The following is a 24,195-nucleotide window of genomic DNA, read 5'->3' on the forward strand; positions in this document are numbered from 1 at the left end:
AAATGAGTGTAGGCTCAAGGGGAGAGGAACTGACCATCCACACCCAGCTCAGTGAGAGGTGCTGATCACCCAGTCCATGGGTCAGAGGTCAGTGAGTGATGCACTGAACTCTCACCCTGAACAATTTCATGTCTCTGTCTCTCTCTCTCTGTCTCTCTGTCTCTCTGTCTCTCCCTCTCTGCCTCTCTCTCTTTCTCTCTCTCTCTCTCTCTCTATCCCGCTCTCCCTGTCTCTGTCTGTCTCTCTCTCTCACACTGTGTGTCTTTCTCTGTCTGTCTGTCTCTCTCTCTCCCTCCCTCTCTGTCTGTCTCTCTCTCTCTATGTCTGTCTGTCTCTCTCTCACTGTCTCTCTCTCACTGTCTCTCTGTGTGTCTCTCTCTCGTCACGAGACCCTGTACGAGCGTGGGGTCAGTTCCAGCCCCCTCCACCCGGGGTCGCAACATCAGTGGATTAACCAATAATTCTGATTAACTTTTCGAGATTCTTGCCCGAGACGTCTGCAATCAGATGCAGACTCCAGATTTATAAGTAAAAACATTAACAAACTATTTATTAATAACAAGAGGAAAAGATGAATATATGAAAAGTAATAACAGAACAATGGTCTAACAATCGGCCTAATCTCAAATCCACGTCCCATCCTCCACCCATACACACACAAGACAGACACACACGGCAGGGAATGGGGGGGAAAGGTTTAAACTGAAACAGGATTAATAATTATGAGATTGTTCTTTGCTGCCGATGTACTCTTTGTACTCAGCGATCTCCTGATCATGTATCCAATCAGAAACTGGAGGTTGTAGAAAGCTCTCTAAATCAGCAGGCAGAGAGAGAGAGATTCAAAGCTGCCTGGTGCCTGGATATCTTCACAGCGCACACCCTAAACCATGCGGCCCGCCAAAGGTCTTTATGCGGCCCACCAAGTCATTAAAAAAAACATTTTATTATTTTTTTAAAAAGTTTTTTTTTAATTTTTAATTTTTTTTTAAGGTTAATGGGGGGGCTGTTGGGTTACTTACTGGTATAGGGTGGATACGTTGACTTGAGTAGGGTGATCATTGCTCAGCACAACGTCGAGGGCCGAAGGGCTTGTTCTGTGCTGTACTGTTCTATGTTCTATATGAGGCGCCCAGAATCATAACCGGGTGAAGTAATTATTTTACTTAATATACTATGCGGCCCTTTAAAATTGTTAATTTCTGAATGTGGCCCTTGCACGGAAAAGTTTGCCCACCCCTGCCCTAAACAATCTGGCACTCTTCACAAGATCCGCCTTCCATCTGGAACTTTCTGTCTGGCCCCCACCAATCACAGACCCCAATAGGAAATGGTACATTTCCTGATTGGCTGCTTGCCAAGTCTATCAAATCATCATCACCGGTTCTGCCTCAGAATCGGAAGGGGATGTCTCGGCCTGGTCCATCACGATCGGCATTCCAACTCTGCCCAAAATCTATAAAACAGAAAACCCAGATGGTGTAGTGAGGCTGTAGCAGCTTAACCAGAAGACAGGCAGCAGGGAGGGGGGTACAACAGTACCTTAACAATACCTCTCTCTCTGTTGTCGTGCTGTTCAGCTTTGGGTAACACGGACTGCAACACGATGCAGTTACCTGTCAAGTAGACACTAAACGTGGGCGTTGGTTCAATAAGATTTATTGAACTTCAGTAACGAAGCACACAGCTGCCTGTGGGTTGACTCTCTGCTACTCTCAGTAAACTAACACTAACTATCTAGACCAGGCTAGCTCTGAACCACGTGTAGAAGGTGTTGAATGATTTGTACACCCTGACTGTCACTACAGTTGTCACCAGTGGAAAGAGGTGGTGCTGATGTCTCATGTGTTTTGTAGGTGGAAACCCCCCTCTGGTGTTCTGTCTGGAGATTGGTTGTGTTCTTTCCTGTATGTTGATTGGCTCACCCGGGTGCCTGTCACTGCCTGCTCTTACACCATGATGTGCGTGGGTGAATATTAGGACAGCTGTCTCATCTCTCACGCTGACTTCCTCTCTCTCTTTGTCTATCTTTGTCTCGTCTCACTCTTGCTCTCGCTGTCTCTATCTCTCGCTGTCTATCTCTCCCTGTCTCTATCTCTCCCTGTCTCTATCTCTCCCTGTCTCTATCTCTCGCTGTCTCTATCTCTCCCTGTCTCTATCTCTCCCTGTCTCTATCTCTCCCTGTCTCTATCTCTCCCTGTCTCTATCTCTCGCTGCCTCTATCTCCCGCTGCCTCTATCTCTCGCTGTCTCTATCTCCTGCTGCCTCTATCTCCTGCTGCCTCTATCTCCTGCTGCCTCTATCTGCCGCTGCCTCTATCTCCCGCTGCCTCTATCTCCCGCTGCCTCTATCTCTCGCTGCCTATCTCTCGCTGCCTCTATCTCCCGCTGCCTCTATCTCTCGCTGCCTCTATCTCTCGCTGCCTCTATCTCTCGCTGCCTATCTCTCGCTGCCTCTATCTCCTGCTGCCTCTATCTCCTGCTGCCTCTATCTCCTGCTGTCTCTATCTGCCGCTGCCTCTATCTCCCGCTGCCTCTATCTCTCGCTGCCTATCTCTCGCTGCCTCTATCTGCCGCTGCCTCTAGCTCCCGCTGCCTCTATCTGCCGCTGCCTCTAGCTCCCGCTGCCTATCTCTCGCTGCCTCTATCTGCCGCTGCCTCTATCTCTCGCTGCCTCTATCTCCCGCTGCCTCTATCTCCCGCTGCCTCTATCTGCCGCTGCCTCTATCTCCCGCTGCCTCTACCTCCCGCTGCCTCTAGCTCCCGCTGCCTCTATCTCTCGCTGCCTCTAGCTCCCGCTGCCTCTAGCTCCCGCTGCCTCTATCTCTCGCTGCCTCTAGCTCCCGCTGCCTCTAGCTCCCGCTGCCTCTATCTCTCGCTGCCTCTAGCTCCCGCTGCCTCTATCTCTCGCTGCCTCTAGCTCCCGCTGTCTCTATCTCTCCCTGTCTCTATCTCTCGCTGTCTCTATCTCCCGCTGCCTCTATCTCCTGCTGCCTCTATCTCTCCCTGTCTCTATCTCTCGCTGTCTCTATCTCCCGCTGCCTCTATCTCTCGCTGCCTCTATCTCTCCCTGTCTCTATCTCCCGCTGTCTCTATCTCCCGCTGCCTCTATCTCCCGCTGTCTCTATCTCTCGCTGTCTCTATCTCCCGCTGCCTCTATCTCTCCCTGTCTCTATCTCTCCCTGTCTCTATCTCCCGCTGCCTCTATCTCCCGCTGCCTCTATCTCTCGCTGCCTATCTCTCGCTGTCTCTATCTCTCGCTGTCTCTATCTCTCGCTGCCTCTAGCTCCCGCTGCCTCTATCTCTCGCTGTCTCTATCTCCCGCTGCCTCTATCTCCCGCTGCCTCTATCTCTCGCTGCCTCTATCTGCGCTGCCTCTATCTCCCGCTGCCTCTATCTCCCGCTGCCTCTATCTCTCGCTGTCTCTATCTCTCGCTGCCTCTATCTCTCCCTGTCTCTATCTCCCGCTGCCTCTATCTCTCCCTGTCTCTATCTCCCGCTGCCTCTATCTCTCCCTGTCTCTATCTGCCGCTGCCTCTAGCTCCTGCTGCCTCTATCACTCGCTGTCTCTCTCTTGCTGTCTCTATCTCTCCCTGTCTCTATCTCTCGCTGTCTCTATCTCTCCCTGTCTCTATCTCTCGCTGTCTCTATCTCTCGCTGTTTCTGTGTCTCGCTCTCTCTCTCCCCCCACCCGCCTCCCTCACACAATATTACACCCTCGGACACTCATCCTCCTCCACACTCAGTCCCTCCCACGGCCGTTACCTCCTTTATATCCTCAAAGAAGAGGAAGAGAATCCGATGTTTGATCTTCGCTTCCCACCATCCCTTCACATGGTCGTACCAGGAACCCCAGCTCACTGAAACAGAGAAAGAACAGGCACAGTAAGATCCCATTGAGAGTCTCCCTGTTCCCAAAGACAAGAACAGGGACAGTATAGAGGGAGCTTTACTCTGTATCTAACCCCGTGCTGTACCTGTCCTGGGAGTGTTTGATGGGGACAGTGTAGAGGGAGCTTTACTCTGTATCTAACCCCGTGCTGTACCTGTCCTGGGAGTGTTTGATGGGGACAGTGTAGAGGGAGCTTTACTCTGTATCTAACCCCGTGCTGTACCTGTCCTGGGAGTGTTTGATGGGGACAGTGTAGAGGGAGCTTTACTCTGTATCTAACCCCGTGCTGTACCTGTCCTGGGAGTGTTTGATGGGGACAGTGTAGAGGGAGCTTTACTCTGTATCTAACCCCGTGCTGTACCTGTCCTGGGAGTGTTTGATGGGGACAGTGTAGAGGGAGCTTTACTCTGTATCTAACCCCGTGCTGTACCTGTCCTGGGAGTGTTTGATGGGGACAGTGTAGAGGGAGCTTTACTCTGTATCTAACCCCGTGCTGTACCTGTCCTGGGAGTGTTTGATGGGGACAGTGTAGAGGGAGCTTTACTCTGTATCTAACCCCGTGCTGTACCTGTCCTGGGAGTGTTTGATGGGGACAGTGTAGAGGGAGCTTTACTCTGTATCTAACCCCGTGCTGTACCTGTCCTGGGAGTGTTTGATGGGGACAGTGTAGATGGAGCTTTACTCTGTATCTAACCCCGTGCTGTACCTGTCCTGGGAGTGTTTGATGGGGACAGTGTAGAGGGAGCTTTACTCTGTATCTAACGCCGTGCTGTACCTGTACCTGGGGCTGGTTTAGCACTGGGCTAAATAGCTGGCTTTTAAAGCAGGCCAAGGCAGGCCAGCAGCACGGTTCAATTTCCGTATCAGCCTCCCCGAACAGGTGGCAGAATGTGGCGACTAGGGGCTTTTCGCACTAACTTCATTGAAGCCTACTCGTGACAATAAGCGATTTTCATTCCCCCCCCTTAACCTTACTTTTTAGGACACTACATGTAATTTAGCCTGGCCAATCCACCTAATCCCTGCACATCTTTGGACTGTGGGAGGAAACCGGAGCACCCGGAGGAAACCCACGCACACACGGGGAGGACGTGCAGACTCCGCACAGACAGTGACCCAGCCGGGAATCGAACCTGGGACCCTGGAGCTGTGAAGCATTTATGCTAACCACCATGCTACCGTACTGCCCACAGTTCAACCGCAGCACGGTTCAATTTCCGTATCAGCCTCCCCGAACAGGTGGCAGAATGTGGCGACTAGGAGCTTTTCGCACTAACTTCATTGAAGCCTACTCATGACAATAAGCGATTTTCATTTCATTTTTCATTTCCTGGGAGTGTTTGATGCTCGGTTAAGGATTGTTGATGATATATTAACCTTTGGGTAATCTATCTCTTTACACTTTGCTCCTGATTGGGAATGGTCTGGTGGTGTGACTGTGAACAATCCATCAGTCTTCAACTTAAAGCAAACTCATTTATTGCGTAACAATTGATTAATATTGAGTTTGCACACTCCACTGAACTATAACTAGCAATCAAGTAATTTATATTAAAGTATTAACTAATTGGAACTAAACGTGCTAAACTCTGTTGTGAACGATCTATCTCACTCAATCTCGTCGCTCCTGGTTGGCAGAGACCGAGATCCTCTCAGTGTTGTTATTGATAGTGCGATGCAATGCTGCCCTCTAGTGGGCAGTGTTACACTGAGATGTAATAATTAACCCTTTTCGCTGTCTACATATATACACATCATTACAGTTGATGTGCGGAGGAAACCCACCTTGTCCGTGCAGGAATTTTTGGAAGAATTCCAGCCAGTCTCCCGGCTCTGGCATCGTGTTCTCTATCCGATGGAAATGAAAATACGACACAAGATTATCTTTGGCGTTTCGAGCGACAACTATGGTCTGGGAAGAGGAAACACAAATCCATTAGGGAGTCCTCACTCTTCCCTCTGACCCGTCTGAGTGAGCGGGGAGGTGAGGGAGTCTCACAGTTTGGGGACTGAGGGAGGGGGGAGTGAGGGAGTCTCACAGTTTGGGGACTGAGGGAGGGGGGAGTGAGGGAGTCCCACAGTTTGGGGACTGAGGGAGGGGGGAGGGAGGGAGACCCACAGTTTGGAGACTGAGGGAGGGGGGAGTGAGGGAGTCTCACAGTTTGGGGACTGAGGGAGGGGGGAGGGAGGGAGTCCCACAGTTTGGGGACTGAGGGAGGGGGGAGTGAGGGAGTCTCACAGTTTGGGGACTGAGGGAGGGGGGAGTGAGGGAGTCTCACAGTTTGGGGACTGAGGGAGGGGGGACTGAGGGAGTCCCACAGTTTGGAGACTGAGGGAGGGGGGAGTGAGGGAGTCCCACAGTTTGGGGACTGAGGGAGGGGGGAGGGAGGGAGACCCACAGTTTGGAGACTGAGGGAGGGGGGAGTGAGGGAGGGGGGAGTGAGGGAGTCCAACAGTTTGGAGGCTGAGGGAGGGGGAGTGAGGGAGGGGGTGTGAGGGAGTGTTGAACAGGGTGAGAGACGAAGGGTTTACGGGGTCGATGGGGGTGATTGGTGGGGGGGGGGGAGCGATGTGTCCCGGGTCCCTACCTTACAGTCCTGCTCCCAGAAGGATTTGGGAACCAGTTGGATCGGGAGGTGAGTTTTAATCACCCTCGGAGACGCCATTTTCTCAATCAGTTCAATACCTGCGAGATGGAGATGTTACAACATTCCGCTCAAATAATCCTGCTCACATTGTAGACACCACTCTCCCCAGGGCGCACTCCTCCATGGGCACTGACTCTCCCCGGGGTATGGGCCCCTCCCCACGGGTACCGACTCTCCCCGGGGTACGGGTCCCTCCCCACGGGCACTGACTGTCCCCGGGGTACGGGTCCCTCCCACGGGCACCGACTCTCCCCGGGAACGGGTCCCTCTCCACGGGCACCGACTCTCCCTGGGGTAAGGGTCCCTCCCCACGGGCACCGACTCTCCCCTGATTACGGGAGCCCCCCCCACGGGCACAGACTCTCCCCCGGGGTACGGGTCCCTCCCCCCCCATGGGCACCAACTCTCCCCCGGGGTACGGGTCCCTCCCCACGGGCACCGACTCTCCCCGGGGTACGGGTCCCTCTCCACGGGCACCGACTCTCCCCGGGGTAAGGGTCCCTCCCCACGGGCACCGAATCTCCCCGGGGTAAGGGTCCCTCCCCACGGGCACCGACACTCCCCGGGGTAAGGGTCCCTCCCCACGGGCACCGACTGTCCCCGGGGTACGGGGTCCCTCCCCACGGGCACCGACTCTCCCCGGGGTACGGGTCCCTCCCCACGGGCACCGACTCTCCCCTGGTTACGGGACCCCCCCCTCCCACGGCCACCGACTCTCCCCGGGGTACGGATCCCTCCCCACGGGCACCGACTCTCCCCTGGTTACGGGACCCCCCCCCCCCTCCCACGGGCACCGATTCTCCCCGGGGTACGGGGGGAAACATCCTCTCAGCATTCGCCGTGTTGAGCCCCCCCCTCTCATTCTTCTAAACTCCAATGGGTGTGTCGCCCCAACCTGCCCAAACCACACAAGACAAATACCCCATCCCCCATCCCAGGCATCACCCCGGGGAACCTCCTCTGAACTGCCTCCGACACCAGTCTCTCTCTCCGTGAGTAAGGAGGCCCAAACCATACGCAGTACTCCAGCTGCAGAAACACCAACAGTTGGAGCAAAACTTCCCAACTTTTACAGCCCAACCCCCCCCCCCCACCCCCCCACCCCCCACCCCCCCCCCCCACCCCCACCCCCCCCCCCCCCCACCTCCCCGAGATAAAGGGTCTCACCAGGTGGCCCCTCATCCTCAAATAATTCAAGGAAGGGGATTCGTTCATAGACGGGAGCTCGTTTACACATCTTCACATCACCGTTCTGATTGATCAGATCCACAATTTCCTGCATCCATGTTGTCCCTGTGGAGAGAGGGAGAGAGAGTGAGAGAGAGGGAGAGAAAGAGAGAGAGACAGAGAGAGAGAGAGAGACAGAGAGAGACAGAGAGAGAGACGAAGAAAAAGAGTGTGAGAGAGAATGTGACAGAGTGAGAGAGGAACAGAGAGAGCGTGACAGAGAGAGAGAGGAACAGAGAGAGTGTGACAGTGTGACAGAGAGAGAGAGGAACAGAGAGTGTGAGAGAGTGTGACAGAGAGAGAGAGGAACAGAGACATGTGACAGTGAGAGAGGAACAGAGAGAGTGTGAGAGAGTGTGAGAGAGAGAGAGAGGAACAGAGAGAGTGAGAGAGAGAGGAGGAACAGAGAGAGCGTGACCGAGTGAGAGAGGAACAGAGAGAGTGTGACAGAGAGAGAGTGGAACAGAGAGTGTGAGAGAGTGTGACAGAGAGAGAGACAAACAAAGAGAGTGTGAGAGAGAGCGTGACAGAGAGAGAGAGAGGAACAGAGAGAGTGAGAGAGAGAGAGCATGACAGAGAGAGAGAGAGGAACAGAGAGTGAGAGAGAAAGTGTGACAGAGAGAGAGGAACAGAGAGAGTGTGAGAGAGAGAGGAACAGAGAGAGTGTGAGAGAGTGTGACAGAGAGAGAGAGGAACAGAGAGAGTGTGAGAGAGAGTGTGACAGAGAGAGAGAGGAACAGAGAGAGTGAGAGAGAGAGAGCATGACAGAGAGAGAGAGAGGAACAGAGAGTGAGAGAGAAAGTGTGACAGAGAGAGAGGAACAGAGAGAGTGTGAGAGAGAGAGGAACAGAGAGAGTGTGAGAGAGTGTGACAGAGAGAGATAGGAACAGAGACATGTGAAAGTGAGATGGAGGAACAGAGTTAGAGTGAGAGAAACACAGAGACTTTAAACATCCCCATGAGTGGTCGAGAGAATCAAATTCACACAGATTCCAGCAGCCCTCCTCAAATGGTGTCCCCCATCGTAATGCCCAACCCACCGTCAGGCCTGGGCCCTTAGCTTCCACCATGAGGCCTGGGTCCTCATCCTGCACAGTGAGGCCTCGGCCCTCATCCTCCACAGTAAGGCCTGGGCCCTCATCCTGCACAGAGGCCTGAGCCCTCATCCTGCACAGTGAGGTCTGGGTCCTCGTCCTGCACAGTGATCCCTGGGCCCTCATCCTGCACAGTGAGGTCTGGGTCCTCGTCCTGCACAGTGAGGTCTGGGCCCACATCCTGCACAGTGAGCCCTGGGCCCTCGCCCAGCACAGTGAGGCCTGGGCCCTCGTCCTGCACAGAGGCCTGGGCCCTCATCCTGCACAGTGAGGTCTGGGTCCTCGTCCTGCACAGTGAGGCCTGGGCCCTCATCCTTCACAGTAAGGCCTGGGCCCTCATCCTGCACAGAGGCCTGAGCCCTCATCCTGCACAGTGAGGTCTGGGTCCTCGTCCTGCACAGTGATCCCTGGGCCCTCATCCTGCACAGTGAGGTCTGGGTCCTCGTCCTGCACAGTGAGGTCTGGGCCCACATCCTGCACAATGAGGCCTGGGCCCTCATCCTGCACAGTGAGGCCTGGGCCCTCATCCTGCACAGAGGCCTGGGCCCTCGTCCTGCACAGTGATGCCTGGGCCCTCATCCTGCACAATGAGGTCTGGGCCCTCATCCTGCACAGTGATCCCTGGGCCCTCGTCCTGCACAATGAGTCCTGGGCCCTCATCCTGCACAGTGAGGCCTGGGCCCTCATCCTGCACAGTGATCCCTGGGCCCTTTTCCTGTACAATGTGGCCTGGACCCTCATCCTGCACAGTGAGGTCTGGGCCCTCGTCCTGCACAGTGAGGTCTGGGCCCTCGCCCAGCACAGTGAGGCCTGGGCCCTCATCCTGCACAGTGAGGCCTGGGCCCACATCCTGCACAGTAAGGCCTGGGCCCTCATCCTCCACAGTGAGGCCTGGGTCCTCATCCTCCACAATGAGGCCTGGGCCCTCGCCCTGCACAGTGAGGCCTGGGCACTTTCCATCCACTGTGTTACTGTGCCTCTCTCCCCACCGTGAGGCCTGGGCCCTCTCCCCCCACCGTGAGGCCTGTTCTCCACTCACCTGATTTGGGGTAGGTGGCGATGAGCAGGTCATCGGGCTTGGCCTGGAAGTTTTTCACCGTCTCCCAGTTATCAGCCACCCAGTCGGGTAAGGGGACATCTTCCAGCAGTTTGAGCTGCGTCTTCCTGACTGTATCGTCTCGCAGCTCCGGATGATAGTCCAGCTCCATCTCCAGGATCCTGAAACTGGGCAGCACCATGGTCAATTCATTCAGGATGAGGGTTGGTCAGTAAATTTGCAGATGATACGAAGATTGGTGGAGTTGTGGATAGTGAGGAGGGCTGTTGTCGGCTGCAAAGAGACATCGATCGGATGCAGAGCTGGGCTGAGAAGTGGCAGATGGAGTTTAACCCTGAAAAGTGTGAGGTTGTCCATTTTGGAAGGACAAATATGAATGCGGAATACAGGGTTAACGGTAGGGTTCTTGGCAATGTGGAGGAGCAGAGAGATCTTGGGGTCTATGTTCATAGATCTTTGAAAGTTGCCACTCAAGTGGATAGAGCTGTGAAGAAGGCCTATGGTGTGCTAGCGTTCATTAGCAGAGGGATTGAATTTAAGAGCCGTGAGGTGATCATGCAGCTGTACAAAACCTTGGTCAGGCCACATTTGGAGTAGTGTGTGCAGTTCTGGTCACCTCATTTTAGGAAAGATGTGGAAGCTTTGGAAAAGGTGCAAAGGAGATTTACCAGGATGTTGCCTGGAATGGAGAGTAGGTCTTACGAGGAAATGTTGAGTGTGCTAGGCCTTTTCTCATTAGAACGGAGAAGGATGAGGGGCGACTTGATAGAGGTTATTAAGATGATCAGGGGAATAGATAGAGTAGACAGTCAGAGACTTTTTCCCCGGGTAGAACAAACCATTAAAAGGGGCCATAAATTTAAGGTAAATGGTGGAAGATATAGGGGGGATGTCAGAGGTAGGTTCTTTACCCAGAGAGTAGTGGGGGCATGGAATGCACTGTCTGTGGAAGTAGTTGAGTCGGAAACGTTAGGGACCATCAAGCGGCTATTGGATAGGTCTATGGATTAGGGTAGAATAATGGAGTGTAGATTAATTTGTTCTGAAGGGCAGCACAGTAGCATTGTGGATAGCACAATTGCTTCACAGCTCCAGGGTCCCAGGTTCGATTTCGGCTTGGGTCACTGTCTGTGCGGAGTCTGCACATCCTCCCCGTGACTGCGTGGGTTTCCTCCGGGTGCTCCGGTTTCCTCCCACAGTCCAAAGATGTGCAGGTTGGGTGGATTGGCCATGATAAATTGCCTTAGTGTCCAAAATTCTATGATCTATGATTAACCTAGGACAAAAGTTCAGCACAACATCGTGGGCCGAAGGGCCTGTTCTGTGCTGTATTTCTCTATGTTCTATGTTCTTACCTTATTGAATCTCAGTCAGTTTAATCTTTGAGCTGCGAATTGGGTTTAACTTTGAGGAGGAGTTTGTCACCAATCGAGGAGACAGATTGCAAGTGTTGACAGGACTGGAACCAGTTTGGTTTCATTCCTTCGCCTTCTCTCTGGGCAAGGGGCCCGGTTCAGAGATAGAGAGAGAGAAATGAAAATCGCTTATCGTCACAAGTAGGCTTCAAATGAAGTTACTGTGAAAAGACACAGAGACCAGAATGAGAGGCACAGAATGAGACAGAGAGAGACAGACAGAGCGAAAGAGAGATTGTAAGAGACAGATTGAGACTGTGAGAGAGAGAGAGACAGAGCGAAATAGACATTGTGAGAGACAGATAGAGACAGATAGAGACTGAAAGAGACAGAGAGACAGACAGAGTGAAAGAGAGATTGTGAGAGATAGAGACTGAGAGAAAGAAAGAAAGAGACAGAGAAAGACAGAGAGAGAAAAGAGAGAGAGACACAGAGCGACAGAGAAAGACAGAGAGAGAGATGGAGAGAGAGAGAGAGAGTGATGTTGAGACAGAGAGAGCGATGTAGACACAGTGAGAGAGCGATGTAGAGACAGAGAGACAGAGAGCGATGTAGACACAGTGAGAGAGCGATGTAGAGACAGAGAGAGAGAGAGCGGGGTAGGGACAGAGAGAGAGCGATGTAGAGACAGAGAGAGAGAGACAGTGATGTAGAGACAAAGAGAGTGATGTAGACACAGTGAGCGAGCGATGTGGAGACAGAGAGAGAGAGCGGGGTAGGGACTAGAGAAAGAGCTCCTGCTGTTACCTTGTTTTCTCTCCAAGTCTCCAATGGTTGATGTCATCCAGGTTTATTGGATGGGATGTGCAAATATATGAAGTAGATGATGATGTGGCTCTGCCCAAGGCAGTCGTGTGTTAGACTCTCGGGGAGAATTTGGGTGAGGTCAGAGCTCCAGGCCTAATCTGTAACCTGTTCTGATGTAGTTCTAATAAACAAGTGTTCAACAGATCCCCCAATATGTCTGCAGTCTGCCCCACCCCGAGAGCCCAAGATAAAAGGACCCAATTATATACCGTGGTGGCAGCGTTGTCGACGCCGAGGTAAGAGAGACATTGGTGCTTTATCGAAGGAATCACTGTGAAGAAACACGTGAAAGCAGCTCGAGAAATCTGGGCGGTTGAAGGAGGCGCACTGGAGAGAGAGGAATGATGGGGGAACTTCATGGTCAGGCCGTGTCCTTGCCCCAGCCGCCTGACTGTCGCGAGGGGCAGCAGGGAGGTCTGCAGTGGGAGTTATGGTAACGCCATTATCTCCAATACACACAGATATTTAAGGTTGCTACAAACCAGATTTGAGTTGACGGCTGGTTGGGGTTTCCCGCTGAAGGGGAACGAGACGCTGGCAGGATGTCCGACTGCTTCACGGCAGGCGGGAGGAAAGCGTCAATTTAGCCCCAATTGCGACGGGAAGTGTGGGAAATACTCAGCACGTCTGTCCGCCTCTGTGGGGGGGGGGAGAAACCGCGCTCAGTGACGCCTGTCTCTCACCCCCTTCCCCCGACCCCCCCCCCTCGCCCCCGCCCCCGCCCCCGCCAGATCGAACACAGATCATAGACCAGAAATGTTGACTCTCTGTCTCCCTCTCCACAGATGCTGCCTGGCCCGCTGGGATTTCCGGGGAGCTGCCGTGGATATTTCAGACTTCCAGCGTCTGGAGTAATTCCCTCGTACATGCTCCGTCCATGTCGATCTCAGGGTGGTTCTCGTTATAAATCAAGACGGCAAAATAACTATCACTCAAAGGAAAAAGTCAACTTTTCCAGTCGACTTTTGATGCTGAACTTTCACTGGAAGGTTTTGCCATTTTTAAAGTTGGGATGAAATGGAGTGATACCCCGATAGAATATGTCACAGCTAATTCAAGACATTCTCATCTGTCAATAGGATTGTTGTTTGCGGTGCTTGAGAGCTTCAGCCATTTTGGAAACTGCCATCTGGATGTTGCACAGCTCCAGCTACAAAGGAACAGGGATTTATTACTAATAACATGAATAACCGAGTTGGCTGTGATAGCCTGATCAAACCGTGGCTGGAACGATAATCTTACGGATATCTCAGGGTTTGATGGGCTTTCGAAAATAGAGCACGAAAGTCAGGAGGTTTTGTCAAAACTGCCAAAAAGGGATGAGGCCCCAGTGACACTTATTTCCGCTTGGGACATTTGAAGGATGTGAGGGGGCCTGGGTGAGGGAGCTTGGGAGGGCAAAGTAGGTGCCTGGGAGCAGCAGAAGCACAGAGGCAATTAATGTCTCCCCCAGGACCCTCAGAGCCCTCCACTCTATCCCCAGGAGATATCTGTACACTGACTGGTGTCTCTCAGTCCCCCCTCTCAGGGAGATATCTGTACACTGACTGGTGTCTCTCAGTCCCCTCTCTCTCTCAGGGAGATATCTGTACACTGACTGGTGTCTCTCAGTCCCCTCTCTCTCAGGGAGATATCTGTACACTGACTGGTGTCTCTCAGTCCCCTCTCTCTCAGGGAGATATCTGTACACTGACTGGTGTCTCTCAGTCCCCTCTCTCTCTCAGGGAGATATCTGTACACTGACTGGTGTCTCTCAGTCCCCTCTCTCTCAGGAGATATCTGTACACTGACTGGTGTCTCTCAGTCCCCTCTCTCTCTCAGGGAGATATCTGTACACTGACTGGTGTCTCTCAGTCCCCTCTCTCTCAAGGGAGATATCTGTACACTGACTGGTGTCTCTCAGTCCCCTCTCTCTCAGGGAGATATCTGTACACTGACTGGTGTCTCTCAGTCCCCTCTCTCTCAGGGAGATATCTGTACACTGACTGGTGTCTCTCAGTCCCCTCTCTCTCTCAGGGAGATATCTGTACACTGACTGGTGTCTCTCAGTCCCCTCTCTCTCTCAGGGAGATATCTGTACACTGACTGGTGTCTCTCAGTCCCCTCTCTCTCAGGGAGATATCTGTACACTGACTGGTGTCTCTCAGTCCCCCTCTCTCTCTCAGGGAGATATCTGTACACTGACTGGTGTCTCTCAGTACCCCCCTCTCTCTCAGGGAGATATCTGTACACTGACTGGTGTCTCTCAGTCCCCTCTCTCTCAGGGAGATATCTGTACACTGACTGGTGTCTCTCAGTCCCCCCTCTCTCTCAGGTAGATATCTGTACACTGACTGGTGTCTCTCAGTCCCCCTCTCTCTCAGGTAGATATCTGTACACTGACTGGTGTCTCTCAGACCCCCCCTCTCTCTCAGGTAGATATCTGTACACTGACTGGTGTCTCTCAGACCCCCCCTCTCTCTCAGGTAGATATCTGTACACTGACTGGTGTCTCTCAGACCCCCCCTCTCTCTCAGGGAGATATCTGTACACTGACTGGTGTCTCTCAGACCCCCCCTCTCTCTCAGGGAGATATCTGTACACTGACTGGTGTCTCTCAGACCCCCCTCTCTCTCTCAGGTAGATATCTGTACACTGACTGGTGTCTCTCAGTCCCCTCTCTCTCTCAGGGAGATATCTGTACACTGACTGGTGTCTCTCAGACCCCCCCTCTCTCTCAGGGAGATATCTGTACACTGACTGGTGTCTCTCAGACCCCCCTCTCTCTCTCAGGGAGATATCTGTACACTGACTGGTGTCTCTCAGACCCCCCTCTCTCTCTCAGGGAGATATCTGTACACTGACTGGTGTCTCTCAGACCCCCCTCTCTCTCAGGGAGATATCTGTACACTGACTGGTGTCTCTCAGACCCCCCCTCTCTCTCTCAGGTAGATATCTGTACACTGACTGGTGTCTCTCAGACCCCCCCTCTCTCTCTCAGGGAGATATCTGTACACTGACTGGTGTCTCTCAGACCCCCCCTCTCTCTCAGGGAGATATCTGTACACTGACTGGTGTCTCTCAGTCCCCTCTCTCTCTCAGGGAGATATCTGTACACTGACTGGTGTCTCTCAGTCCCCCTCTCTCTCAGGGAGATATCTGTACACTGACTGGTGTCTCTCAGTCCCCCCTCTCTCTCAGGTAGATATCTGTACACTGACTGGTGTCTCTCAGTCCCCCCTCTCTCTCAGGGAGATATCTGTACACTGACTGGTGTCTCTCAGTCCCCTCTCTCTCTGAGGGAGATATCTGTACACTGACTGGTGTCTCTCAGTCCCCTCTCTCTCAGGGAGATATCTGTACACTGACTGGTGTCTCTCAGTCCCCTCTCTCTCAGGGAGATATCTGTACACTGACTGGTGTCTCTCAGTCCCCTCTCTCTCAGGGAGATATCTGTACACTGACTGGTGTCTCTCAGTCCCCCTCTCTCTCTCAGGGAGATATCTGTACACTGACTGGTGTCTCTCAGACCCCCCTCTCTCTCAGGGAGGATATCTGTACACTGACTGGTGTCTCTCAGTCCCCTCTCTCTCAGGGAGATATCTGTACACTGACTGGTGTCTCTCAGTCCCCCTCTCTCTCAGGGAGATATCTGTACACTGACTGGTGTCTCTCAGTCCCCTCTCTCTCTCAGGGAGATATCTGTACACTGACTGGTGTCTCTCAGTCCCCCTCTCTCTCTCAGGGAGATATCTGTACACTGACTGGTGTCTCTCAGTCCCCTCTCTCTCTCAGGGAGATATCTGTACACTGACTGGTGTCTCTCAGTCCCCCCTCTCTCTCAGGTAGATATCTGTACACTGACTGGTGTCTCTCAGTCCCCTCTCTCTCTCAGGGAGATATCTGTACACTGACTGGTGTCTCTCAGTCCCCTCTCTCTCTCTCAGGTAGATATCTGTACACTGACACCCCCAATTACATTAGTAATTGGGGACTCAATAGTCAGGGGCACAGATAGGAGATTTTGTGGGAGCGAGAGAGACTCGCGTTTGGTATGTTGCCTCCCAGGTGCAAGGGTGCGTGATGTCTCGGATCGTGTTTTCCGGGTCCTTAGGGGGGAGGGGGAGCAGCCCCAAGTCGTAGTCCACGTTGGCACTAACGAAATAGGTAGGAAAGGGGACAAGGATGTCAGGCAGGCCTTTAGGGAGCTAGGATTGGAAGCTCAGAGCGAGAACAAACAGAGTTGTTATCTCTGGGTTGTTGCCCGTGCCACGTGATAGTGAGATGAGGAATAGGGAGAGAGAGCAATTAAACACGTGGCTACAGGGATGGTGCAGGCGGGAGGGATTCAGATTTCTGGATAGCTGGGGCTCTTTCTGGGGAAGGTGGGACCTCTTTAGACAGGATGGTCTACATCTGAACCTGAGGGGCACCAATATCCTGGGGGGGGAGATTTGTTAGTACTCTTTGGGGGGGTTTAAACTAATTCAGCAGGGGCATGGGAATCTGGATTGTAGTTTTGGGGTACGGGAGATTGAGAGTATAGAGGTCAGGAGCACAGATTTGACTTCACAGGAGGGTGCCAGTGTTCAGGTAGGTGGTTTGAAGTGTGTCTACTTCAATGCCAGGAGTATACGAAATAAGGTAGGGGAACTGGCAGCATGGGTTGGTACCTGGGACTTCGATGTTGTGGCCATTTCAGAGACATGGATAGAGCAGGGACAGGAATGATTGTTGCAGGTTCCCGGGTTTAGGTGTTTTAGTAAGGTCAGAGAAGGGGGCAAAAGAGGGGGAGGTGTGGCGCTGCTAGTCAAGGACAGTATTACGGTGGCGGAAAGGATGCAAGATGGGGACTCTTCTTCCGAGGTTGTATGGGCTGAGGTTAGAAACAGGAAAGGAGAGGTCACCCTGTTGGGAGTTTTCTATAGGCCACCTAATAGTTCTAGGGATGTAGAGCAAAGGATGGCGAAGATGATTCTGGAAAAGAGCGAAAGTAACAGGGTAGTTGTTATGGGAGACTTTAACTTTCCAAATATTGACTGGAAAAGATATAGTTCGAGTACATTAGATGGGTTGTTCTTTGTACAATGTGTGCAGGAGGGTTTCCTGACACAATATGTTGACAGGCCAACAAGAGGTGAGGCCACATTGGATTTGGTTTTGGGTAATGAACCAGGCCAGGTGTTAGATCTGGAGGTAGGTGAGCACTTTGGAAACAGTGACCACAATTCGGTGACCTTTACGTTAGTGATGGAAAGGGATAAGTATACCCCGCAGGGCAAGAGTTATAACTTGGGGAAGGGCAATTATGATGCCATTAGACATGACTTAGGATGTGTAGGCTGGAGAAGTAGGCTGCAAGGGTTGGGCACACTGGATATGTGGAGCTTGTTCAAGGAACAGCTATTGCATGTTCTTGATAAGTACGTACCAGTCAGGCAGGGAGGAAGGGGTCGAGCGAGGGAACCGTGGTTTACCAAAGAAGTGGAATCTCTTGTTAAGAGGAAGAAGGAGGCCTATGTGAAGATGAGGCGAGAAGTTTCATTTGGGGCGCTTGATAGTTACAAGGAAGCGAGGAAGGATCTAAAGAGAGAGCTAAGACGAGCAAGGAGGGGACATGAGAAGCCTTTGGCAGGTAGGATCAAGGAAAACCCAAAAGCTTTCTATAGGTATGTCAGGAATAAAAGAATGACTAGGGTTAGAGTAGGGCCAGTCAAGGACAGTGGTGGGAAGTTGTGTGTGGAGGCTGAGGAGATAAGCGAGATACTAAATGAATACTTTTCGTCAGTATTCACTCAGGAAAAAGATAATATTGTGGAGGAGAATGCTGAGACCCAGGCTATTAGAATAGATGGCATTGAGGTGCGTAGGGAAGAAGTGTTGGCAATTCTGGACAAGGTGGAAATAGATAAGTCCCCGGGGCCGGATGGGATTTATCCTAGGATTCGCTGGGAAGCCAGGGAAGAGATTGCTGAGACTTTGGCTTTGATTTTTAGGTCATCATTGTCTACAGGAATAGGGCCAGAGGACTGGAGGATAGCAAATGTGGTCCCTTTGTTCAAGAAGGGGAGTAGAGATAACCCCGGTAACTATAGGCCGGTGAGCCTAACGTCTGTGGTGGGTAAAGTCTTGGAGAGGATTATAAAAGATACGATTTATAATCATCTAGATAGGAATAATATGATTGGGGATAGTCAGCATGGTTTTGTGAAGGGTAGGTCATGCCTCACAAACCTTATTGAGTTCTTTGAGAAGGTGACTGAACAGGTAGACGAGGGTAGAGCAGTTGATGTGGTGTATATGGATTTCAGTAAAGCATTTGATAAGGTTCCCCATGGTCGGCTATTGCAGAAAATACAGAGGGTGGGGATTGAGGGTGATTTAGAGATGTGGATCAGAAATTGGCTAGTTGAAAGAAGACAGAGAGTGGTAGTTGATGGGAAATGTTCAGAATGGAGTTCAGTTACGAGTGGCGTACCACACGGATCTGTTCTGGGGCCGTTGCTGTTTGTCATTTTTATAAATGACCTAGAGGAGGGCGCAGAAGGATGGGTGAGTAAATTTGCAGACGACACTAAAGTCGGTGGAGTTGTAGACAGTGCGGAAGGATGTTGCATGTTACAGAGGGACATAGATAAGCTGCAGAGCTGGGCTGAGAGGTGGCAAATGGAGTTTAATGTGGAGAAGTGTGAGGTGATTCACTTTGGAAAGAATAACAGGAATGCGGAATATTTGGCTAATGGTAAAATTCTTGGTAGTGTGGATGAGCAGAGGGATCTCGGTGTCCATGTGCATAGATCCCTGAAAGTTGCCACCCAGGTTGATAGGGTTGTGAAGAAGGCCTATGGTGTGTTGGCCTTTATTGGTAGAGGGATTGAGTTCCGAAGCCATGAGGTCATGTTTCAGTTGTTCAAAACTCTAGTACGGCCGCATTTGGAGTATTGCGTACAGTTCTGGTCGCCTCATTATAGGAAGGACGTGGCAGCTTTGGAACGGGTGCAGAGGAGATTTACCAGGATGTTGCCTGGTATGGAGGGAAAATCTTATGAGGAAAGGCTGATGGACTTGAGGTTGTTTGCGTTAGAGAGAAGAAGGTTAAGAGGTGACATAATAGAGGCATACAAAATGATCAGAGGGTTAGATAGGGTGGACAGCGAGAGCCTTCTCCCGCGGATGGAGGTGGCTAGCACGAGGGGACATAGCCTTAAATTGAGGGGTAATAGATATAGGACAGAGGTCAGAGGTGGGTTTTTTACGCAAAGAGTGGTGAGGCCGTGGAATGCCCTATCTGCAACATTAGTGAATTCGCCAACATTGAGGGCATTTAAAAGTTTATTGGATAAGCATATGGATGATAAGGGCATAGTGTAGGTTAGATGGCCTTTAGTTTTTTTCCATGTCGGTGCAACATCGAGGGCCGAAGGGCCTGTACTGCGCTGTATCGTTCTATGTTCTATGACTGGTGTCACTCAGTCCCCTCTCTCTCTCAGGGAGATATCTGTACACTGAGTGGTGTCTCTCAGTCCCCTCTCTCTCTCAGGGAGATATGTACACTGACTGGTGTCTCTCAGTCCTCTCTCTCTCTCAGGGAGATATCTGTACACTGACTGGTGTCTCTCAGTCCCCTCTCTCTCTCAGGGAGATATCTGTACACTGACTGGTGTCTCTCATTCCTCTCTCTTTCATGGCGATATCTGTACTTTGACTGGTTTCTCTCAGTCCCCTCTCACTCTGAGGGAGATATCTGTGCACTGACTGGTGTCTCTCAGTCCCCTCCCTCTCTTCCAGGGAGGTATCTGTACACTGACTGGTGTCTCTCAGTCCCTCTCTCTCTCAGGGAGATATCTGTACACTGACTGGTGTCTCTCAGTCCCCCCTCTCTCTCAGGGAGATATCTGTACACTGACTGGTGTCTCTCATTCCTCTCTCTCAGGGAGATATCTGTACACTGACTGGTTTCTCTCAGTCCCCTCACTCTGAGGGAGATATCTGTACACTGACTGGTGTCTCTCAGTCCCCCTTCTCTCTCTCAGGGAGATATCTGTACACTGACTGGTGTCTCTCAGTCCCCCTTCTCTCTCTCAGGGAGATATCTGTACACTGACTGGTGTCTCACAGTCCCCTCTCTCTCTCAGGGAGATATCTGTACACTGACTGGTGTCTCTCAGTCCCCTCTCTCTCTCTCAGGGAGATATCAGTAATCTGTTCAATGATGGATCAGAGTTGATGTGAAATAATGCGAGTTTGTGTTTTTGGTGATTGGAGAAGTTTATTTGCTTTATCGCTCAGAGTGGTTACAGGACGTTGCGGAACTTCAGTGAGCTGTGACCCATCTGTCTCTCATAGTGTTCATCAAAATCTTCATTCTGAGACACTGTGAAGTGATTCTTCCAGTCTCCAACCTCACCTGTCAGAGAGAGAGAGAGAGAGAGTGAGTCAGAGTGAGGGAGAGAGAGAGAGAGAGAGAGGGAGAGTGGGAAAGAGAGAGGGAGAGGGAAAGAGAGAGAGAGAGAGGGTGGGAAAGAGAGAGGGAGAGAGAGGGAAAGAGAGAGGGAGAGAGAGGGAAAGAGAGAGGGAGAGAGAGGGAAAGAGAGAGGGAGAGATTAGGAAAGAGAGAGGGAGAGAGGGAAAGAGAGAGGGAGAGAGAGGGAAAGATAGTGGGAAAGAGAGCGGGTAAGAGAGAGGGAAGGAGAGAGGGAGAGAGAGAGGGAGAGAGGGAAAGAGACAGGGAGAGAGTTGGAAAGAGAGAGGGAGAGTGGGAAAGAGAGAGGGAGAGTGGGAAAGAGAGAGGGAGTGGGAAAGAGAGAGGGAGAGAGTTGGAAAGAGAGAGGGAGAGTGCGAAAGAGTGGGTAAGAGAAAGGGAAAGAGAGAGGGAGAGAGAGAGGGAGAGAATGGGAAAGAGAGAGGGAGGGAGTTGGAAAGAGAGAGGGAGATTGGGAAAGATTGAGGGAGAGTGGGAAAGAGTGGGTAAGAGAGATGGAGAGAGAGAGGGAGAGGGAGAGGGAGAGAGTGGGAATGAGAGAGGGAGAGTGGAAAGAGAGAGGGAGAGTGGGAAAGAGGGAGAGAGAGATGGAGAGAGGGAGAGAGGGAGAGAGTGGGAAAGAGAGTGGGAGAGAGTGGGAAAGAGAGAGGGGGAGAGAGAGCGAGAGAGAGTGTGTCAATATATTTGGGTGTCATTCCCGTGCTGATGTGTTTGGATTTTCCTCTTCCCATCCATTCCCTCCCTGGGATCCACATTCCCCTCGCCCCCTGTTGATGGAGGCTTGGCGACTTCCTGCAGTGTCTCTGGCCAATGGTAGCCCCCCTGGATGTTGACAGTGGGGGATTCAGCGATGGTGATGTCATTGAATGTCAAGGGGAGATGGATTTGGACACGGACGGCTTCAGTGTCTGAGGAGTTGTGAATGGGGCTGAACATTGTGCAGTCAGCAGCGAACATCCCCACTTCGGACCTTACGATGGAGGGAAGGTCATTGATGAAGCAGCTTTAGGTGGTTGGGGCCGAGGACACTCATCATCGCCCCTTGATATTTGAAGGCATTCCCATCGCTGAATTCCCCCATCAACATCCTGGGGGTTCCCATTGATCAGAAACTGAACTGGACCCAGCCATATAAACACTGCGGCTCCCAGAGCAGGTCAGAGGCTGGGAATCCTGCGGAGAGTAACTCACCTCCTGACTCCCCCCCAAAGCCTGTCCACCATCTACAAGGACACAAGTCAGGAGTGTGATGGGACCCTCTCCACTTGCCTGGATGGGTGCGGCTCCCAACAACACTCGAGAAGCTCCACACCATCCAGGACAAAGCAGCTCCCGCTCGATCGACACGCTAACCCCCACCTTCCACATCCGCTCCCTCCCCCACCGACGCACAGCGGCAGCCGTGTGTCCCGTCTACAAGATGCACGGCAGCCACTCGCCGAGGCTCCTTCGACAGCACCTTCCAAACCCGCCACCTCTCCCACCGAGAGGGACAAGGGGCAGCAGGGGCACGGGGAACGCCCACCGCCGGCAAGTCCTCCCTCCGAGCCCCCGCCCTGCCCCCATCCCCACACACACACCATCCTGACTGGGAAATATATCGGCCGCTCCTTCACTGTCACTGGGTCAGAATCCTGGACTCTCCCTAACAGCACAGTGGATGTACCTACACCACACAGGACTCTAGCGGCTCAATATGGTGCCTCAAGGGCAATTAGGAATGGGAAATAAATTCTGGGCTGAGTCAGCGATGCCCAACATCCCGTGAATGATTTAGTACAAAGGCTGGGACTTACAGCTTGAGCCTTTCCTGGTGTGTGTGTGTGTGTGTGTGTGAGGAGAGGGAGACAGGGTCTCAGGGAGCCGCCCCGCTCCGCATGCTCTACATTGACCCTTTTCCAATGGCTGGATCGTCTCTCCCAGCCCAGAATGGAGGCCGTTCAGGGGGTCGGTTCAGGGGTGGCCCAATCCGGCCTACCCGGAAAGGCTGGTCCTGGGGCTGGTCAGGGCTCAGGGCCCAAAGGGTGAAAGGTCAATCCCGATCCCGCCGCTCTTTCACCCTTGACCCTTCGAACCTACCCTTGCGCATGAACCTGGAGATGTTCTGATTCATGATGTCCATCGGGATGGTGGTGTAATTGGCCATCGGATTGTCCTTCATGACCTCGAAGGAGGAAAGGTGAACGATCTTCTCAATGACGTCCTCTTCCAGAACCTTCTCCATGAACTCGGCCACCTTCAGGATCTCCCGTCTGGGATTCTATAGGGTGGGAATGGACCGGAGTTAGAGACCTCATGGGTCAGTGAGATAGCGGGGACTGAATAACCAGAACCGGGGGTCAGGGGTCAGTGAGACAGGGTGATGAGGAACCAAAAGTAGGGTCAGGGGTCAAGCAGAGATGAACTGACCATCCACACCCAGGCCCAGTGAGAGAGGGACTGACCACCCAGACCAGGGGTCAGATGTCAGCGAGAGACACTGGCCATCGAGATCAGGGGTCAGAGGTCAGTGGGAGAGGCACTGATCCTCCAGGACATGGGTCAGAGGTCACAGAGAGGCACGGACCCTTCAGACGAGGGGTGAGAGAGCAGTGACAGGGCAGCACGGTGACATAAGTGTTAGCACTGCTGCCTCACGGCACCGAGGTCCCAGGTTCGACCCCAGTCCTGGGTCACTCTCCGTGTGGAGTTTGCACATTCTCCCCCGTGTCTGCGTGGGGTTTCACCCCCACAACCCAAAGATGTGCAGGGTAGGTGGATTGGACGGGCAACATTGCCCCTTCATTGGGAAAAAATAATTGGGTACTCTAAATTTATTTTAAAAAACAATAAAAACGAGAGCAGTGTCAGAGGGACTGACCACTCAGGCTGAGGGTCAGGGGTCAGTGACAGAGGAACTGACCACTCAGGCTTAGGGTCAAGGGTCAGTGACAGAGGGACTGACCACAGGCTGAGGGTCAGGGGTCAGGGACAGAGGGTCTGACCACAAGCTGAGGGTCAGGGGTCAGGGACAGAGGGTCTGGCCACTCAGGCTGAGGGTCAGGGGTCAGTGACAGAGGGACTGACCACTCAGGCTGAGGGTCAGGGGTCAGTAACAGAGGGTCTGACCACTCAGGCTGAGGGTCAGGGGTCAGTGACAGAGGGTCTGACCACTCAGGCTGAGGGTCAGGGGTCAGTGACAGAGGGACTGACCACTCAGGCTGAGGGTCAGGGGTCAGTGACAGAGGGTCTGGACCACTCAGGCTGAGGGTCAGGGGTCAGTGACAGAGGGTCTGACCACTCAGGCTGAGGGTCAGGGGTCAGTGACAGAGGGACTGACCACTCAGGCTGAGGGTCAGGGGTCAGTGACAGAGGGTCTGACCACTCAGGCTGAGGGTCAGGGGTCAGTGACAGAGGGTCTGACCACTCAGGCTGAGGGTCAGGGGTCAGTGACAGAGGGACTGACCACTCAGGCTGAGGGTCAGGGGTCAGTGACAGAGGGTCTGACCACTCAGGCTGAGGGTCAGGGGTCAGTGACAGAGGGACTGACCACTCAGGCTGAGGGTCAGGGGTCAGTGACAGAGGGACTGACCACTCAGACTGAGGGTCAGGGGTC

General features: G+C 52.7%; 3 protein-coding genes across 9 annotated transcripts in view; 1 reads left to right on the plus strand and 2 right to left on the minus strand.

The window, feature by feature from the left end:
* Window positions 1-12,546, minus strand: part of LOC119954930 (sulfotransferase 1C2-like) — a 45,850-nt gene extending 33,304 nt beyond the window's left edge. The window contains exons 1-6 of one of the 4 annotated variants that reach the window (XM_038780650.1): window positions 12,080-12,546; window positions 9,900-10,084; window positions 7,707-7,832; window positions 6,480-6,577; window positions 5,677-5,803; window positions 3,765-3,859 (exon numbers count right to left, since the gene is read on the minus strand). In XM_038780650.1, coding sequence (XP_038636578.1) covers window positions 3,765-3,859; window positions 5,677-5,803; window positions 6,480-6,577; window positions 7,707-7,832; window positions 9,900-10,068 — 615 coding nt within the window. In that variant the 5' untranslated portion in view covers window positions 10,069-10,084; window positions 12,080-12,546. Of the gene's footprint in view, window positions 1-3,764; window positions 3,860-5,676; window positions 5,804-6,479; window positions 6,578-7,706; window positions 7,833-9,899; window positions 10,187-12,079 lie in introns of those variants that run through there. The other 3 variants (XM_038780649.1, XM_038780647.1, XM_038780646.1) reach the window with 3 other exon arrangements.
* The window catches only part of LOC119954944 (sulfotransferase 1C2-like), a 143,751-nt gene that overhangs the window by 76,631 nt on the left and 42,925 nt on the right, over window positions 1-24,195 (plus strand). The gene's annotated exons all lie outside the window — the stretch shown is intronic.
* Window positions 20,362-24,195, minus strand: part of LOC119954928 (sulfotransferase 1C2-like) — a 16,055-nt gene continuing 12,221 nt past the window's right edge. For 3 of the 4 annotated variants that reach the window (XM_038780643.1, XM_038780644.1, XM_038780642.1), the window contains 2 exons: window positions 22,680-22,860; window positions 20,363-20,525 (listed from right to left, as the gene is read on the minus strand). In XM_038780643.1, the coding sequence (XP_038636571.1) occupies window positions 20,413-20,525; window positions 22,680-22,860 (294 nt within the window). In that variant the 3' untranslated portion in view covers window positions 20,363-20,412. Of the gene's footprint in view, window positions 20,526-22,679; window positions 22,861-24,195 lie in introns of all 4 variants that reach the window. The other variant, XM_038780645.1, reaches the window with a different exon arrangement.

The sequence above is a fragment of the Scyliorhinus canicula genome, chromosome 20 (genome assembly GCF_902713615.1).
Source record: "Scyliorhinus canicula chromosome 20, sScyCan1.1, whole genome shotgun sequence".
NCBI lineage: Eukaryota > Metazoa > Chordata > Chondrichthyes > Carcharhiniformes > Scyliorhinidae > Scyliorhinus > Scyliorhinus canicula.